General features: G+C 37.9%; 1 protein-coding gene and 2 pseudogenes across 3 annotated transcripts in view; all 3 read left to right on the top strand.

Moving 5' to 3' along the window:
• Positions 1 to 566: 566 nt before the first annotated feature.
• TMPRSS12 (transmembrane serine protease 12) overlaps positions 567 to 20,587 on the top strand; it is a gene marked incomplete at both ends in the record, with an annotated part of 36,160 nt that continues 16,139 nt past the window's right edge. Inside the window, 2 exons of the mRNA XM_082850580.1 lie at positions 567 to 802; positions 14,286 to 14,554. Of these exons, the coding sequence (XP_082706706.1) occupies positions 567 to 802; positions 14,286 to 14,554 (505 nt within the window). The remainder of the gene's footprint in view (positions 803 to 14,285; positions 14,555 to 20,587) is intronic.
• Positions 4,197 to 4,699, top strand: LOC309969048 (large ribosomal subunit protein uL29m-like; annotated as a pseudogene). The gene has a single exon. The product of its transcript is annotated as a large ribosomal subunit protein uL29m-like (transcript).
• Positions 18,787 to 19,301, top strand: LOC309969044 (large ribosomal subunit protein uL11-like; annotated as a pseudogene). Its single transcript has one exon. The product of its transcript is annotated as a large ribosomal subunit protein uL11-like (transcript).

Here is a 20,587-nt window from a genome sequence, read left to right on the forward strand (position 1 = left end):
GCTGCCTTTAACTAAAAATTTACGGATCCAAGCAGCCCGATTTTAATGACTGGAGTAGTAGTACTAACAGTAAAAATGCCATACACTTCTGCGTCTGTATATGCGCCTCAAAACATTCTGGGCTTTGTCATTCCCATTTTACAGACTAATAATTCATCGGAATTCAAAGATGAAAGGGCTGTTAGGTGACTTTTTCATACTACAGTTAAGAAGAATTAACCCAACAAGTTAAATGGCAAGTATTAGAACTTGTAGCTCTTGGTTGACCAGTCCCAGGCTCTTTTAGTGGCCGTTTCACACGGGGGAAAAATACGATACCTGGCCAGAGAAACTTGCCTCATGGTTATACTTCTCAGGAGAAGAGTTTTAAAATGGATGAATTGTGCTGATTTAATGTCTTTCTATTTGTGAGTAAGCAATTAAGGCATGTTTGTCTTAGCTCTCTAAGATCTTTTTTCAAAATATGGGCATGGCTTAGGTATCCAGCTTGCTTTATGCGTTTTTTAAATAGGGATTTCAAATATTACATTAACGTGTTAAGATTATAAAGTAATACATATAATAATATGTTCAGTCCAAATAATGTATCATTTTTATTTTTAGATTGTGGAACAGCACCACTTGCAAGTATGTTCCAGGGGTCTCGGATTGTAGGGGGCACAGAAGCTCAAATTGGCGCATGGCCATGGCTAGTTAGCCTACAGATTCAATCTGGCAGATATCGTGCTCATGTATGTGCGGGAAGCTTAGTGAAAAATAGATGGGTCCTCACGGCTGCCCACTGCACTAATAAGGACACTAGGTATGTATTCAGAACAGAACTCTTATTTTATGCTCTTGGGGGATATTTTGAAGTGGCGGAGGACCACTTGACTTCAGCCATGTTCAGTTAAGCGATATGTTTCCAGGTAGCCATAATGCCTTACACTGAATAGTACACTGAATATTTGTTGAAATAAATCCTTTAAGTCAGAGGTCAACAAACGTTTTCTGTAAAGACAGTAAATATTTTAGGCTTTGCAGGCCAGACTCAACTCTGTCACAGTAGAACCAAAGTGGTCATAGATGATACATCACTGAATGAGTGTGCTGTGATGCAATAAAACTATTTATGAACACTGATATCTGAACAAAATCCTATTTTGTCATTTTGGGTTTTCCCCAACCATTTAAAAGTGTAAAAAACATTCTTTGTTTATGGGCTATATTAAAATAGGAGACAGGCCAGATTTGGCCTGTGGGTTGTAGTTTGTTGGACCTTGCTTTAAATAGTAAATAGCATTTCTTTTAGCTTTAAAAATTACTGTATTGTAATCATGTATTTGTCTTTCTCACCATTAGATCATGGTGAGACAAGTCCATGAAGACAAGGACTACATGTTTTATTTTGTATTTCTGGTACTAATACAGGAGTTGGCCTACTTTACAGGAGACATAATAAATATTTATTGAGTCTATGGATGATGTCAGTCTTGGAGAAATAGATTTACCACAGTTGTAATAGAACTTTATGACCCTCCTAACATTTAAAATGAAGCTCTAAGATAAATACTGTGGAAAACCGTGGTACCTGTCATACAGTCTCTCTTTAGTCTCTAATTTTTATGAGCTATCTGGGAGAAGAATGAAAAGTCTCTAAGAAAAACTAACAACAACTTCAAAATTCAACTGAGGGTAACTGGCCTGATGGGGTTCCTAAGGTTTTAATCTTTTAATCTGTTTACCACATTTAAAAAACATGCATTTCAGTTCCATAAGTTGGCCTCTTGAGGACTAGAGATCAGAAAAATGGGAAGCTATTGAGGTATAAACCCAAGGGTATAGAAAAAGATGTAGAAAACAGCTTCAGAGTTAGAAATCAATTCTGGTCTTTCAGGTGTGGGTGTCTTACAACTCGTTCCTAAAATGCTGTCTTTAAAAACTGCTTTTCAACAGCTTTCAAACCTTAAACCAAGGAAGGAAAAGCCTGCTTGGTATGATTTGAAGATTCTTGGAAAAGCTCTTCTCACCTATTAAGTCCTGATATTGGGCCTTTACTAGTCTGTTCCTTTTTTTTTTTGCGGTACGCGGGCCTCTCACTGCTGTGGCTTCTCCCGTTGCGGAGCACAGGCTCCAGACACGCAGGATCAGCGGCCATGGCTCACGGGCCCAGCTGCTCCGCGGCATGTGGGATCTTCCCGGACCGGGGCACGAACCCACGTCCCCTGCATCGGCAGGCGGACTCTCAACCACTGCGCCACCAGGGAAGCCCTAGTCTGTTCCTTTGACACGTGGGGAGAACAATGCATTTGGAGAGGGGCGACCTGTATACTAGTCCTCCTCTGACACTTTGTGGTACAGTGGCTTTAAGTAAGATTCCAGAACCTACTAGATATACTACCTTGGTCAAATAATATAGCTTTGTTATATTGTCATAAAATCTTAGAGTTCAAAGAGGTATTATAAAGGTGTGGTTCAATTCTCTGTCCTGTATATGAATCCTTCTTAAAATATTGAAGTAAAGGGTTCTCTAGTCTGAAATAATTATTGCTTTAATGCATTGAGTCAGGCATATTTTCAGACACAATTTCCACTACTCTTCACAACCACTCTACTGTAGGGAGACCCTGACTGGAAAACAGTGAAATCAGGGATCAAATCCAGGTGTGTCATAATGAAAATCCACACACATAACCATAACTATATCATTTGGCTCTCTACTTGAAACACCTCTTGTGATGATGAACTGCTACCTTGGAAAGAATTTCATTTAAGTTTTGTGCAGCTTTATTTCTTAGAAAGCCTTTCCTTATGTTGAACTAAGTGTCTTGATTTTCATTCTGCCTTCTGAAGCCATATATATTAAACCTCATTACTCTTCCAAGCATTTGAAGATAATATTAATATTCCACTTAACAATTCTCAAGGCTAAATCTTATTGATATTTTTACCCCTTTACTCAACAAACATTTACTAAATGTATATTATATGCTAGGGACTGGGCTAGGTGCTGAGGAAGTCGACATTACTGAGGCATAGTCTGTATTTTTCAGGAGTACCTCCTGTCTCAGAAGACTCTGCCACTTCTATTCCTGTTCCCCCTCATTTCCTAAACCTTGCACCATCAGTTATCCCTTATTCCTTCTTATAACATGAAAGACCCGCTCTGAGATTAGGTACTGTTTAAGAATGTTACATATAACTCTGTATTTAAAAAAAGCCCTCCCAGTAGCCCTCTGAGATAGCTGTTATCTCCATTTCACACCTGAGGAGTCAGAGATCAGAGATATTTGGTAATTTTCCCAAGACCACATTGCTGTAAAGTGGCAACCTATTGATTTAAACCTAGTCTCAAGTCTATAGCTGTTTCATTACACCTCATTGTCTCTTTAGTATTTTTCAATATTTTCCTCTTGCTTCTTCCCTACAGCCTTCAAGCATGTTTAGGTCACCTCATCGTTATTTAGCAAACAAACCAACCCTACCTGTTTCTATTCTTCCTTTCACTACTAGACTCCTTGAAAGAAAGACTCCCTTTTGCTTCACCTGCATTGACTCATAAAATCCCAATTGCAGTCTGATTTTTGTAGCCAGAACACACTATTAAAGACCCACCTCTATGCCAAATCCAATGACCTCTACTCAATCCCCATCCTATTTCATCTGTATAACATTTGGCAAAGTTGACTGCTGTTCTACATCTTTTTTTTTTTTTTTTTTTTTTTTTGGCCATGCCGCACGGCTTGTGGGATCTTAGTTCCAACCAGGAATTGAACCCGGGCCCTCAGCAGTGAAAGCTCGGATTCCTAGCCACTGGACTGCCAGGGAATTCCCTCTGATCTCTTTTCTTGATTTTTAAGACACCACTATTCTCTACCTTAAAAAAATTTTTTTCCTTATTCCTTGAGTCTTTGTCTTCTTTTAAGTGGCAGTATTTTCAAGAGTTCCACCTTCTATCCTCTTGCCTTATCATCTGTACTGTTCCCTAGAGATGTCTCATCTACTTCTGTTTTAGGAGTCACCATGTCCTGGCAACTCCCAAGTCTCTCCAGCTGAGTCGTATTTCCAGCTCCCTACTATACGTATATACTGGAGTCACATTCCCAACAAGTCCAAACATGAACTTTTAAACTCTTTCCTCTAGAGAACAGTCTCTGCAGCCCTGAAGGCTTTCAGGTTGTTAATAAGTCCTCAGGCCCCTGCTAGCACAGGGAGCTTCATGGACCTGTCAGCAATTAAGGAACAAAAGTAATGAAGATTTACATAAACTTTGGTATGTTCTCCTGAAAGAAACATGCTCCTAACTCTAGAGCAGGAGGCTAAGCAGCAGAGATTGCCAATGCCAAGTCTGAAGCAGTTAGAAAAGGTAGTAGATTCCATGGATACATTAGATAAAGTTGTCCAGGAAAGGGAAGATGCCCTCAGAATTCTTCAGACTGGTCAAGAAAAAGCTAGACCTACCTGGTTCTTGGAGAAGAGACATCTTTGGAAGAATCATCTGGCACAAGTTCAAGCAGTGGCCTATACCTTGGTACCTAAATAAAGGAAACACTAGAAAACGATTCTTTGCAGTGCCCCAGGTGAAACGCTTCGCCAGACTGAGAATGGAGAAACAAGCCCGCATCAAAGCAAGGAAGACACGTTTAGCAGCAAGAAAGAAAATTTTCTTCAGGAAAAGTTTCCACATCTTTCTGAAGCCCAGAAATCAAGTCTTATCTAAGACATCTGAACTTTTAATTTACCATTTTGTTTTTCTTGGATTACAATCTATATACAAAAGTGAATACATACTAAGTGGTTTATAAATAACTTGTGTTTTTAGTCAAATGACTATCAACTGGGACTACCCTGGTGGCGTAGAGGTTAAGAATCCGCCTGCCAATGCAGGGGACATGGGTTCGAGCCCTGGCCCAGGAAGATCCCACACGCCGCGGAGCAACTAAGCCCGTGTGCCACAACTACTGAGCCTGTTCTCTAGAGCCTAAGAGCCACAACTACTGAGCCTGCCTAGAGCCCGTGCTCCATTGAGAAGCCATCGCAATGAGAAGCCCACACATCGCAACAAAGAGTAGCCCCTGCTCGCTGCAACTAGAGAAAGCCTGCGCACAGAACGAAGACCCAACACGGGCAAAAATAATTAATTTTTAAAAACTGACTATCAACTGTTCTAAGTGTTATTATGGCATGCTAAATCTGGAAGTGGTCAAAATCAGGTATAAAGTTTAAATTCCCATCTTATTAAAAAAAAAATCTTCCCTCTAATTCTATCCCTTCTCTATTTTCTCAGATAACAGCCTCACCAACAGTCCCATTACCTCGACAGTTAGCTGACTCTCTCTGTGCGGTATCTCTTAAATTTGCTTCTTTTTGTCCCCCAATACTCCCCACTGATGAGAAGTAGGTTCAGAATACCAGTCTCCATATCCCTAGTTCATTACTTACACTATTACTATGGTAACTATCTGAATGAGCATGAAGTGGTATCTCATTGTGGTTCTGTTGTTTTAATTAATTTATTTATTTTTGGCTGCGTTGGGTCTTCATTGCTGCGCGCAGGCTTTCTCTAGTTGCGGCGAGTGGGGGCTACTTTTCGTTGCGGTTCATGGGCTTCTCATTGCGGTGCTTCTCTCGCTGCGGAGCATGGGCTCTAGGCGCTCCGGCTCAGTAGTTGTGGCTCACAGGCTCTACAGCACAGGCTCAGTAGTTGTGGCGCATGGTCTTAGGTGCTCCACAGCATGTGGGATCTTCCCGGACCAGGGCTTGAACCCATGGTCCCCTGCATTGGCAGGTGGATTCTTAACCACTGCGCCACCAGGGAAGTCCCTCATTGTGGTTTTGAGTCACATTTCCCTAATGATTAGTGATGTTGAGCATCTTTCCATGTGATTTCTGGCCATTTGTATTTCTTCTGTTTTTTTAAGGTTTATTTTATTTTTGGCCACACCATGTGGCATGCAGGATCTTAGCTCCTGGACCAGGGATCGAACCCGTGCCCCCTGCAGTGGAAGCACGGATTCTTAACTACTGGACCAACAGGGCAGTCCTATATTTCTTCTGTGGAGAAACGTCTATTCAAGTCCTTTGCCCATTTTTGAACTCGGCTGTCTGGATTTTTTGTGGATGTTGAGCTGTAGGAGTGCTTTATATATCCTAGATATTAATCCCTTGTCAAATATATGATATACAAATATTTTCTCCAATTCTGTGGGTTGTCTTTTCACTCTCTTGAAAGTGTCCTTTGATGCACAAGTTTTTAATTTTGATCAAGTCCAATTTATCTATTTTTTTCTTTTGTTGCCTGTGCTTTTGGTGTCATACCCAAGAATCACTGCCAAATCCAATATCATGAAGCTTTTCTGTGTTTTCTTCTAAGAGTTTTATAGCTTTATTCTTATATTTTGGTCTTTGATCTATTTTGAGTTAACTTTTGCATATGGTATAAGGGTCCAATTTCATTCTTTTGTATGTAGATATCCAATTCTCCCAGCACCATTTGTTGAAAAGCCTTTCCTTTCTCCATTGAATTATCTTGGCACTCTTGTTGAAAATCAATTGGCCACATATGCAAGGGTGTATTTCTGGGCTCTCTATTTTCCATTGGTATATATATCTGCCCTTATGCTAGTATCACACTGTTTCAGTTATTGTAGCTTTTCAGTAAGTTTTGAAATCAGGAGGTATGGTCCTCCAACTTTATTCTTCTTTTTCAAGATTATTTTGGCTATTTGGGGTCTTTTGATATTCCATATGAATCTTAGGATGGGTTTCTTATTTCTGCAAAAGCATCACTGGGATTTTTATAGATATTTCATTGAAGCTATAGATCATTCTGGGTAGTACTGTCATTTTAACAATATTAAGTCTTCCAATACATGAACAAGGGATGTCTTTCCATTTATTTGTCTTCTTTAATTTCTTTCAGCAATGTTTTGTACTTTTCAGTGTATATAACCTGTTTTTTAATCTCACGGTCTGAATATAAATTGAAATAGGTAAGTAATATAAGTTGATTTAGCCATTCTATGTCTTTTGATTGGAGAATTTAATCTGTTTACATTTAAAGTAATTATTGCTAGGTAAGGACTTACTATCACCATTTATTAATTGTTTTCTGGATCCACTGTTCCCTGTTTCTTAGCCTGCTGTCTTTTTTGTGTTTTGATGTCTTTTGGTATCAGTATGCTTTGATTTCTTTATCAAGTCCTTTTGTGTAATTCCTACAGGTTTTTACCTTGAGGTTATCAAGAAGCTTACATAAACTATCTTAAAATTATAACACACTATTTTAAGCTGTTAGCAACTTAACTTCAATAGAATTCCTAAACTTTACACTTTTGCTTCTCCTCCACCTTACATTTTAGGTTATTGCTGTTATGATTTACATATTTTTTATAATGTGTAACTAATAGATTAGTGTTGTTATAGTTATTTTTACTATATTAATTCCTTTAACTTTTAAAGTTGTAAGTAAATTATGCACCACTATTACCAAATTACAGAATCTAAGTTTGGCTATATATTTACCATTACCAGTGAGTTTTGCACTACCTTTTAATGTCTTTATGATGTTAATTAGTGTCCTTTTACTTTCAGTCAAAGAACTTCCTTTAGCATTTCTTGTAAGGCTAGTCTAGTGGTAATGAACTCTCTCAGCTTTTGTTTGCTCAGAAAAGTCTTTGTCCAACAATATGCTGCCTACAAGGGACTCACTTTAGCTTTAAAGGCACACATAGACTGAGAGTGAAGGGATAGAAAAAGACATTCAAGCAAATGGTAACCCCAAAAAAGCAGGGGTAGTTGTACTTATATTAGACAAAATAGACTTTAAATGTAAATGGTAAAAAGAAACAAAAAAAGGTCACCACACAACGGTAAAGGGGTCAATCCATCAAGAAGATATAACAATTGTAAATAGTTATGCATCCAACGTTGGAGCACCTAGATATATAAAGCAAAAACTAACAGAGTTAAAGGGAGAAATAAACAGCAATTTGATAATAGTTGGGGACTTTAATATCCCACTCTCAACAACGGACAGATCATCCAGATAGAGAATCAGTAAGGAAATAGCAGATTTAAATAACACTGTAGACCAAGGTGGACTTAAGAGACATACGCAGAACATTCCAACCAACAGCAGCAGAGTATTTCTCAAGTACACATAGAACATTTTCGAGGACAGACCATATGTTAGGCCACAAAACAAGTCTTAGCAACTTCAAGAAGACTGAAACCATACCAAGGATCTTCTCTGACCACAATGGCATGAAAGTAGAAATCAATAAAAGAGGGAAACTGGAAAATTCATGACTACATGGAAATTAAACAACACTCTCTCCTAAAAAAAAAGAACCAGTGGATCAAAGAAGAAATTAAAAAGTATCTTGAGACAAAAATGGAAACACAACTTATGCAGCAAAAGCAGTTTTAAGAGGGAAGTTCAGAGCAATAAATGCATACATTAAGAAGCAAGACAGGGCTTCCCTGGTGGCGCAGTGGTTGAGAGTCTGCCTGCCGATGCAGGGGACGCGGGTTCGTGCCCCGGTCTGGGAAGATCCCACATGCCATGGAGCGGCTGGGCCCGTGAGCCATGGCCGCTGAGCCTGCACGTCCGGAGCCTGTGCTCCGCAACGGGAGAGGCCACAACAGCGAGAGGCCCGCGTACCGCAAAAAATAAAGAAAAAAAGAAGCAAGACGATCCCAAATAAACGACCTACCTCTACACCTTAAAGAACTAGAAAAAGATGACCCTAAAATTAGAAGGAAGGAAATAATAAAGATTAGAGCAGTAATAAATTAAATAGATAACAAAAAAACAATATAAAAGATTAACCAGGGACTTCCCTGGTGGCACAGTGGTTGAGAATCTACCTGCGAATGCAGGGGACATGGGCTCGATCCCTGGTCTGGGAAGATTCCACATGCCACAGAGCAACTAAGCCTGTGCGCCACAACTACAGAGCCCACACACCCTAGAGCCTGTGCACTGCAACTACTGAGCCCATACGCCATAACTACTGAAGCCTGCGTGCTCTAGGGCCTGCGTGCCGCAACTACTGAGCCCGCGTGCTGCAACTACTGAAGTCTGTGTGCCTACAACCTGTGCTCCACAACAAGAGAAGCCACTGCAATGAGAAGCCTGTGCACTGCAACGAAGAGTAGCCCCCGCTCGCCACAACTAGAGAAAGCCCGCACGCAGCAACGAAGACCCAATGCAGCCAAAAATAAATAAAATAATAATAAAAATAAAAGATTAACCGAAATAACACTTGGTTCTTTGAAAAGATAGACAAAACTGACAAACCCTTAGCTAGCTTTACCAAGGAAAAGAAGAGGGAGGACCCAAATCAACAAACTTATAAATGAAAAAGGAGACATTACAACTTATACCACAGAAATACAAAGGGTCGTAAGAGGCTACTGTAAACAACCAGATGCCAACAAACTGGATAACCTAGAAGTAATGAAAAAAATCTTAGAAACATACAACCTACCAAGACTGAATCAGAAAGAAACAGAAAATCTAAATAGATCAATTACTAGTAAGGAGTTGAGTCAGTAATCAAAAATTTCCCAAAGAAGAAAACCCCAGGACCAGACGGCTCATTGGTGAATTTTATCAAATGTTTAAAGAAGAATTAACACCAGTCCTTCTCAAACTCTTCCAAAAAATTGAAGAGGAAGGAACCTCCCAAAACTCATTTTACAAGGTCCAGCATTACAAATACCAAAGACAGATAAGGACATTACTAGAAAAGAAAACTACAGAACAATATCCTTGATGAATATATATGCAGCATTCTCAACAAAACACTAGCAAACCAAATTCAGCAGCACATTAAAAGGATGCATTGTTCACCATGATCAAGTGGGATTTCTCCCTGGGAGGCAAGGATAGTTCAACATGTGCAAATCAATCAATGTGATACATTACATTAATAGAATGAAAGAAAAGAATCATATGATCATCTCAATAGCCACAGAAAAAGCATTTGACAAAATTCAACATCCATTCATGATAAAATACTTAGGAAATTAGGCATAGAAGGAACATATCTCAACATAAGAAAGACCATACATGACAAGCCCACAGCTAACATCATACTCAATGCTGAAAGGTTGCAAGCTTTTCCTCTAAGATCAGGAACAAGACAAGGCTGCCCACTCTCGCACTCCCATTCAACATAGTACTGGAAGTCCTAGCTAGAGCAATAAGGTAAGTAAAAGAGGGACTTCTCTGGTGGTCCAGTGGGTAAGACTCCACACTCCCAATGCAGGGGGCCTGGGTTCGATCCCTGGTCAGGGGACTAGATCCCACAGGCATGCCGCAACTAAGAGCCCACATTTCACAACTAAAGATCCCGCATGCCACAACTAAGACCTGGCACAGCCAAAATAAATAAATAAATAAATATTTTTTAAAAAAATAAGGCAAGTAGGGCTTCCCTGGTGGCGCAGTGGTTGAGAGTCCGCCTGCTGATGCAGGGGACACGGGTTCATGCCCTGGTCCAGGAAGATCCCACACGCCGCAGAGCAGCTGGGCCCATGAGCCATGGCCGCTGAGCCTGCGCGTCTGGAGCCTGTGCTCCGCAACAGGAGAGTCCACAACAGTGAGAGGCCCGCGTACCACAAAAAAATAATAATAATAAGGCAAGTAAAAGAAATAAAAGGTATGAGAACTGGAAAAGAAGTAAAATTGTTTCTATTTGCAAGTGACATGATTTTATATATAGAAAATCCCAAGACACAACCAAAAAACCATTAGAACTAATCCAAGAATTCAGTTGCAGGGTACAAAATTAGCACGCAAAAATCAATAGCATTTCTATACACTAACAATGAATTCTCTGAAAAAGAAATAAAAGAATTGATTACATTTACAACAGCATCAGAAACAATAAAATACTTAGGAATAAAGAAGACACTAGCAAATGGAAAGGTATGTTCACGGATTGGAAGAATTAATATTATTCAACTGTCAGTACTACCAAAAGCCATCTATAGGTTCAGTGCAATCCCTATCAAGATTCCAATGGCACTTTTTGCAGAAATAGACAAAACACCCTTAAAAATTATGTGAAATCAAAAAAGACCCTGAATAGCCAAAGAAATCCTGAATCCAAAGAACAAAAAAAACAGAGGCATCGCACTTCCTGATTTCAAGATATACTATAAAGCTATAGTAATTAGAACAGTATGGTGCTGGCATAAAAACAAATAGACTATGGAACAGAATTGATAGCCCAGAAAAAAACCCCAAGCACATACAGTCAACTAATAATTGACAAGAGAGCCAAGCATACTCAGTGGAGAAAAGAATGTCTCTTCAATAAATGGTGCTGGGAAAATTGGATATTCACATGGAAAAGAATGAAACTTGACCCCATTAACAAAAATTAACTCAAAATGGATTAACGACTTAAATGTAGGACCTGAAACCATGAAATTCCTAGAAGAAAACACAGGAAAAAGACCTCCTTGACATAGGTCTTGGTAATGATTTTTTGGAAATCACACCTAAAGCACAAGCAACAAAATAAAAAATAAACAAGTGGGACTACATCAAACTAAAAAAACCACACAGAAAAAGAAAATATGAACAAAGTGAAAAGATAACCTATGGGAAAAATATTTGCACATCATCTATTTGATAAGGCGTTAATATCCAAAATATATAAAGAACTCATACAACTCAATAGCAAAAAAATAAATAATCCAATTTTAAAAATGGGTAAAGGATCTGAATCGACATTTTTCCAAAGAAGATATATGAATGGCCAACAGGTAAGTGAAAAGATGCTCAACTCACTAGTCATTAGGGAAATGCAAATTAAAACTGCAATGAAATATCACCTCACAATGGCCATCATCAAGGGGAGGATGTGGAGGAAAGGGAACACTTGTGCACCACTGATGGGAGTGTGTAAATTGGTATATCCACTATGGAAAACAGTATGGAGGTTCCTCAAAAACTTAAAAATAGTACTATCACAAGATCCAGCAATTCTACTTCTGGGAATATATCCAAAAGAAATGAAAACACTAACTTGAAAAAATATCTGCACCGCATTTCATAGCAGCATTATTTACAACAGCTAAGACACGGAAATAATCTAAGTGTCCACTGATAGATGAATGGATAAAGACGACGTGGGGTGTGTGTGTGTGTGTGTGTGTGTGTGTGTGTGTGTGTGTGTGTGTAATTCAGCCATAAATAATGAGGAAATCCTACCATCTGTGACATTGAGGATGGACCGTGAAGGCATCATGCTAAGTGAAATAAGTCAGACAAAAAAAGACAAATAAATACTGCAGGATCTCAGTTATAAGTAGAAACAAATAAAAATAAACAAACAAAAATTCCCCACCAAATTTAGAGAAAGAGATGGGATTTGTGGTTGGTTACCAGAGGCAGGATGTGGGGGGAGGGGATATTGGAGGAAGGTGGTCAAATGGTACAAACTTCCCTTATAAGAGAAATAAGGACTAGGAATGTAATGTACAACATGATGACTATAGTTAACACTGCTGTATGATATAGGAAAATTGTTAAGAGAGTAGATCCTAAGAGTTTTCATCACCAGCTTTCCTTTTTATTGTATCTATATGAGATAATGGACGTTAACTAAAACTATTGTGGTAATCGCTTTACAATATATGTAAATCAAACCAACATGCAGTACACGTTAAACTTAGTGATGTATGTCAATTATTTCTGAATAAAACGGGAAAAAATTTTAATTCAAGAAAGATAAATTGTATACATTTGGAAAAGAAACATTTTTTTTTTTTTTTTTTTTTTTTTTTTTTTTTTGCGGTACGTGGGCCTCTCACTGTTGTGGCCTCTCCCGTTGTGGAGCACAGGCTCCGGACGCACAGGCTCAGCGGCCATGGCTCACGGGCCCAGCCGCTCTGCGGCACGTGGGATCCTCCTGGACCGGGGCACGAACCCGCGTCCCCTGCATCGGCAGGCGGACTCCCACTGCGCCACCAGGGAAGCCCAAACATCATTTTTTTAAAGCAGCTTAAAGCATTTAAGCTACAATTTCTTTTTAAACACAATAGAACTAGGACTGTATAAACATTTTTACAAACCTTTTTAGAGGTTACCTAGTCCAATTTTAAGATAGCTAATTATCTTCTATTTCCTTGGAATAAATTCTAGGAAGTAGAATTGCAGTGTCAAAATCAATGCACCTTTTATAGGCTATTGGTACATGCTGCCAGAGTGCCTATCTATTTATATTTTCCTCAGTGAATAAGAGTAACTTTGTTCCTCTGACTCTTGTCTGCACTGAGCATAATCATTAAATACACACACTCTGCCAATTTGAAGGGTGAAAGGAATTTCGGCATTTGTAAATTTCACATGCAATAAGTATTAACCACTTGGGGTTTTAATTGTTGATTTTTGACCTACAGAAGACTTCTTTGGTTTGGTTTGATTTCTGCTTGCTTTTTGCTTTTAAAGACGTCAAGATCCATTAGTTGCTTCTTTTATATTTAGTGTCATGCTTTATAAAGTCCTTTCTCACTGAGATATAGTCCAGTGGAATGTTCCAACTTGCTCAAATAGAATTACAAAAAGGCAAATTTGGGCTTCCCTGGTGGCATCCTTTCCATAACAATGTTATGTATTCATCTATATTTTCTTTCTGGTTTAATTTTTAAACTTCTCATCCTAATTTAATATCCAAATGTTTCATTCTAAAATTTCAAAAATTTGTAAAAGTAAATAGTTTAATGAATTCCCATATGCATAATATGCAGCTTCAGTTTATCAACTCATGGCTGATCTTGTTTCATCTTTATTCTTGCCAACTCCCCCTCTAATTATTTTGAAAGAAATCTCAGACATACCACTTTACGTATCTCTAAAAGATAGGAAGTCTTTATTTAAAAGATTCGTGCATTTAAATATTTAATCCATTTGGAGTTTATTTTAGTGTTTAATAATTTTTCAGGGATTTAATTTTATTTCACTTTTCAAACTAGTTTGTTAGTTAGCTAGTTGTCCCAATACCATTTATTGAATAATTCATCCATTTGTCCATTGGTAAGAATTGCTACCATATATTAAATTCTCATGTACTTGAATCCGTTTGGGACTTTCTGTCCCATTGATCTTTTTCTCTTTTCCTACATCACAATATTTAGGTTTTTACTTGCTATGACTTTGTCACATGAAAGTAGGATTAATTTTTTTGTTATTAATCTAACATGAGAAAAACAAAAACTAGTGGGAGATTAAGAATATTTACTTAGTTAAATACCTGTTTAAGATAAGAACATTTACTTTCTTTCAGAGATCCTGTAATGTGGAGAGTTGTGATTGGAACTAATAATATAGGTGGGCGTCAGCCACACTCCAAGATGATGAAAGTTAAAGCAATCATTATCCATCCAGACTTCGATGTGGAATCTTATGAAAATGATATTGCGCTTTTTCATTTAAAAAAAGCAGTGAGATATAATGATTATATTCAGCCTATCTGTCTACCTTTTGGTGTTTTCCAAAGACTGAACCGAAACACGAAGTGTTTTATAAGTGGATGGGGAAGAACAACAGAAAAAGGTAATTATGATCTGAATTTTGTTGACACAGATTTTCCTGATGATTGGCAGAGGGTGAATATGTATGTCTTTATCTCTTTATATCATGAGTTTGAACAACAGGTCTTTATAAACCAGTGAAAAGGAAATGTCTTTTTAAATTTTCTGTGTTTTTTTTCTTGCTTGTGGGCGAGAGAAAATTATCTTCCAAAGCAGAAATAGAGACTTCTTTTGTTATACATGCCAAGATACTTAAACCTTTAGACATTCTCAGAGAGAATGATGGTTCCAAGTATTTCTGTAGTTTCTGAGACTCTTAGGTGATGAAGCAAGCTCTGTAGCAGATTTGCTTATCTTAAATAATAAGCTTCTGGCTATAAGGAATCAAATTTAGTATACTTTTTATTTAGTGCACTGTTTAGTATCAAACAGGTTGATTGCCATGTATTTTCTTTAGTGCACAAAGAGGCACAAATCGTTGACTGACTGAACTAATGGGAGGAATGAAAAATGTAGAAAACAGTCTCTGCCTTTGGTAATAACAGCAGCTACCATTTGGGAGCATTTACCATGTTTTAGGCCCTGTTCTAAATATATTACTTTATTTTATCTTATCCTCCCAATATTCCTATTAGGGAGTTAATGTTGTTATTCCCATTTAACAGACCAGGAATTGTGAATCTTAGAGGTTGAGAAGCTGGGACTCAAGTTTAAGTTTTTTCTTTATTCTAAAGCCTGAATATTTAAGTACTACATTAAATACAATCTGCTCCTGAGGGAACTGAAGTCTGTTTAGCAATATATGAGATCAAGTGCTGAGACTCTTTTTTTTCTATTCTCTACCAAACCTAGCCATTTAAATATTTGTGGATTATTCAGACAGGATAGAAATAAATGTATGAAAAGTCTGTGAATTATTATTTTTCTTTTTTTCTCTGTGAATATTTTCTAAGGAAGATAAGGAAAGTGACATGGTGCAGGAAAAAGAGCATGGGCTTTAGAATCACAGACCTAAGTCTGAATCTCAGCCTGGCCATGTACTAGCTGAATTACCACGGGCAGGTTATTGAATCTTTTACAACAGTTAGAACAATGATGATAGGAGCAACTACTATTTATTCAGGGCTAGGTACTAAATAAAATACTAAGCATTTTAATGTATTTCTCATTTAATGCCCCAACAACACTATAAGAAATATTATAATATGGGTGAATAAACTGAGTTTTAAAAAGATTAAATAAATTGCCCAAAGTTACACAGCTAACTAAGTGAGGAGTCAAAAATTCAAGCCTAGGTCGGCCTGCCTCAAAACTCATGTGTTTCCATTATATTATATCATGTCTCACAATGTCATACATTTTCATGATCTGTAAGATGAGAGCAATAATACCTTATCAGAGAGTTGTTTTGAGGATTATACTGGCTCTCCAGCAACGTGGCAGATTACATGCACACACCAACCTTCCCACTGAAAATTATTAAAGAGAGAAAATGCATAGGTCAAGGACTGAGTGTGAAGATAGGAACTTAGATAACTGGAGCACAAAAGCTGCCTCTCATCTTAAGGGTATTTGTCAAATTGGTAACATTCAATATGGATTTCTGTGGTTTCATAGGCCTTCAGAGGCTTGAAGAACAAAGCCTGCTTGAGTGTGTGTGGGGAGACACTCATAAAGCTGGAGCTTCAGGGCTGTACTCTAAAATTGAGTCAGACTCAAGACCTAGCTGCATAGTTCATATATACATAGTTCATTTCAAATATGATATAGGTAGATTGAAAGTAAAAGGATGGGGACTTCCCTGGTGGCACAGTGGTTAAGACTCTGTGCTCCCAATGCAGGGGGCCTGGGTTCAATCCCTGGTCAGGGAACTGACCCCACATGCATGCCACAACTAAGAGTTCGCATGCCAGAACTAAGGAGCTGGCGAGCCGCAACTAAGGAGCACACCTGCTGCAACTAAGACCTGGCACAACCAAATAAATAAATAAATATTTTTAAAAAAAGTAAGTAAAAGGATGGCAAAAGACATACCATGGTAACATTAATCAAAAGAAAAGCTGGAATAGGGGGGAAAAAAGGAAAAGAAAGCAGAACTGGCTACATTAATATCAGATAAAGTAGACTTAAGAGCAAAGAAAATTACCAGGGACAGTGAAGAACATAACATAATTATAAGGGTAAATCCACCAAGGAGACACAGCAATTCTAAGTGTGTAACCATGGAACAGCAGAGATACAGTTTCTTAAAAACATATGTGAACATACATACACTTACGATATAACCCAGCAATCACACTTCTAGGCATTTATCCCAGAGAAATGAAAACATAAGTCCACACAAAAACCTGTTCACAGATGTTCATAAAAGCTTTACTTGTAACATCCCCAAACTAGAAAAACCTAAACGTCCTTCAATAAGTGAATGATTAAATACACTGCAGTATATCCTTAATATGAAACATTACTAAGCAGTTAATAGGAATTTACTATTGATATACACAACAACTTAGATGGGTCACAAGTGCATTATGCTTAGTGAAAAGAAGCAATTTTCAAAAGGTCACATACTGTGTGATTCCATTTATACAACATTCACAAAAGGACAAAATTATAAAGATGGAGAAGAGATTACTGATCGCTGTGGGGTAAGAAGGTTAGATAGCATGGAGATCTTTGTGACGATGCAATAGTTCTGTATCTTGATTGTGGTGGTGATTACATGAATCTACATATGCCATAAAATGGTGTAGAACGACACACACACACACACACACACACACACACACACATTGTTCCAGTGTCAATTTCTTGGTTTTGATATTGTACTTCAATAATACAGATAGAACCATTATAGGAAACTGGGTAAAGATTACACTGACCCTCACTGTACTTGCTTTGCAACTTCCTGTTAACTATAATTATTAGTAAATAAAGTTTTTTTAAAAAATGAATCATATATAACAAAAGCATCCTCAACCCCCACCCCACCCCCAGGATTGCTAGGAAAACTGCTTAATGGAAGGCAAAAAATGAAGAAATTTTCCCAGAAAATATGTAACTACAAATACCACTCATATGCCCCAAATCACTCTGAGTAGACTAGAAAGCCTCAAGGTTAGAATTTAGTTTAAGTAGTTCCTAGACTGTTAATGTTCTCTAGGTGCCTGAGAGAATCAAATGCCAATAATTTGTGTAGAAACCCAATGTCATCTGAAACCTCAAAGAACTTCACCAAAGTTTCAAAGAAAATGGATTATAATTTTTTAAATTGCTAAACACCAAAGGAAACAAGGCACAACAGACATCAGAATAAGACCTACAAAGATTTCAGATACCAGAATCATCAGATAATATATTTTAATGTTTAATGGGACTTCCCTCATGGTCCAGTGGCTAAGGCTCTGTGCTCCCAATACAGGGGGCCAAGGTTTGACCCCTGGCCAGGGAACTAGATCCCACATGCCGCCAACTAAGAGTTCTCATGCTGCAACTAAAGTTCCAGAATGCCACAACTAAAGATCCTGCATGCAGCAGCAAAGATCCCACATGCTGCAACTAAGACCTGGTGTAGCCAAATAAATACATAAATATTTTTTTAAATGTTTAATATATTGATATTACAAGAATAAAAGATGTGCTTAAAAAATGAAAAGAGATGTGAAAAAGAACCAAATAACTGTGACAATTAAAAAATACAATAATTGAAATAAATTCAATGGCTAAAGTAGTACCAAGTCAGAAGGAACTTAGGATTCCCAGATTAAAATCAGCTAAATATCAGTTCACAGTCAAAGATCACTAAACACATAAGGAAACAAATCATAATTATGAAAGTCAACAGAAATTAAATAACTGATAAAGCCCCCCCAAAGATCTCAGATATTAATATTTTAGGTATAGAATATAAAATTAGTATATGTGAATTGTTTAAAGAAATAAAAGAGTAGAATTAAAAATGAGCAATAGATGATCTAGAGTGATCAGGCAGATTTAAAAGAGAACCAAATAGAATCTTTATAAATGAAAAACGTAATTGCCTAAGTTTAAAACTCACTGGATGAAATAAACATCCTATTAGACTCATCTGAAGAGAGAATCTGTGAATCAGAGATGTATCTGAAGAAGTGCCTAGACTGTGGCACAGAGAAAATAAAGAGAAAGAGCTTTTGGCTCTTGGCTCGGAGGAGGCCAAGGTGCAACTTTCTTCAGTCATCCTGAATCTGGTTTCATCCGACACCAGAGGCCTCCACCATGCCGCCTAAGTTCGACCCCAGCGAGATCAAAGCCGTATACCTGAGGTGCACCAGTGGGGAGATTGGTGCCACATCTGCCCTGGCCCCCAAGATCGGCCCCCTGGGTCTCTCTCCAAAAAAGGTTGGTGATGACATCCAAGGCATCCAAGTTGCTCCACGGCAACTGGTGATTGGAAGGGTCTGAGGATTACAATGAAACTGACCATTCAAAATAGACAGGCCCAGATTGAGGTGATACCTTCTGCCTCTTCCCTGATCATCAAAGCCCTTGAGGAACCGCCAAGAGACAGAAAGAAGCAGAAAAACATTAAGCATAGTGGAAACATCACTTTTGATTAGATTGTCAACAATGCCTGACAGATGAGGCATTGATCTTTAGCTAGAGAACTCTCTGGAACCATTCAAGAGATCCTGGGAACTGCCCAGTCTGTGGGCTGCAATGTTGATGGCCACCACCCTTACGACATCACAGATGACATCAACAGTGGTGTGATGGAATGTCCAGCTAGTTAAGAACTGCAAAGAAAAATAATTTAATAAAGGGTTATTTGACAACCAAAAATAAAAAGAGAGAGAGAGAGAAAGTCAAGTAAAAGAAAGTCAAATATACACCTAATGAGAGCACTAGAGAGAACAAATGAAGAGAATAGAGGAGAGGCAATATTCAATGGATTTGGGTTGAAATTTTTCTATCACTGATGAAAGACAACATGAATCTAGATACTACAGTAAGCACAACATGAGCCAAAACAAAATGTAATCCCTTTTCATACAGTGTAATGAAACTGTAGAAGAGAAAAAACAAAGAGAAGAGCTGAATACAGCCAGAGATAAAAGAGAAATCCTTATACAATAACTAGAGATTGGCTTTCAGAAAACTTCTCAATAGCAATAATGACAGTCAAACTACAATAAGATATCATGATCAAATTACTGAGAGGACAGAACTATGAACCTACAATTGTGTATCCAATAAAATTATCTTTCAAAAATAAGAGTGAACAAAACTATTTACTACCAATAATTTTTCACAGAGGAAATAAGAAATACATCAGAGAGAAAGAAAACGATGCCAATGCTGCCAAAAGGGAGGTAGGAAATGAAAGAAGCGAGCAAAATGATTCCGGGCTTTCACTGCCGTGGCCTGGGTTCAATTCCTGGTCAGGGAACTGAGATCCCGCAAGCCGCATGGTGCAGCCAAATTAATTAATTAATTAATTAAAATAAAAATTAAAAAAGAGAAGTGAGCAAAGAAATAGCTAAAATCATAGGTAATTGTAAGTAAACATTGTCTGTATACAACAGTGGTTCTCAACTGAGGGCACTTTTGCCCCCAGGGAACATTTGGTAATGTCTGTAGAAAATTCTGGTTTTACCGTTGGGCAGGGGATAAGCATGCTACTAGGTTCTTAGTGGGTAGAAGCCAGAGATGCTGCTCATCATCCTTCAATACCCAGGAGAGTACTCGTACCTTCCAGAACAAAGCGTTATCTGGCCTAAACTGTCAATAGTGCCAAAACGGAGAAACCTGGGAATAAAATAAAAACAATGCATATTCTGTGGAATTTTTAAAAAGATATTTAAATAATTGGAAAAAAGCATGTACTTCAGAATGGGTAACCAGAGTTAAAGTGGTCTCAGGTCCTTGTATTATTCAGGAAAAGTGTTAAAATACTGATTAACATTAGATTTTAAGCATGAATGGTCAAATTTCAATAACAGAAATAGAGGATACAGCTTGTAAACCAGTAGAAAGAAACAAAAGGAATAAGAACATAAAGGCAAATAAAATCTCAATA

This window comes from Leucopleurus acutus, assembly GCF_964270905.1.
Source record: "Leucopleurus acutus genome assembly, chromosome: 11".
NCBI classification, from domain to species: domain Eukaryota; kingdom Metazoa; phylum Chordata; class Mammalia; order Artiodactyla; family Delphinidae; genus Leucopleurus; species Leucopleurus acutus.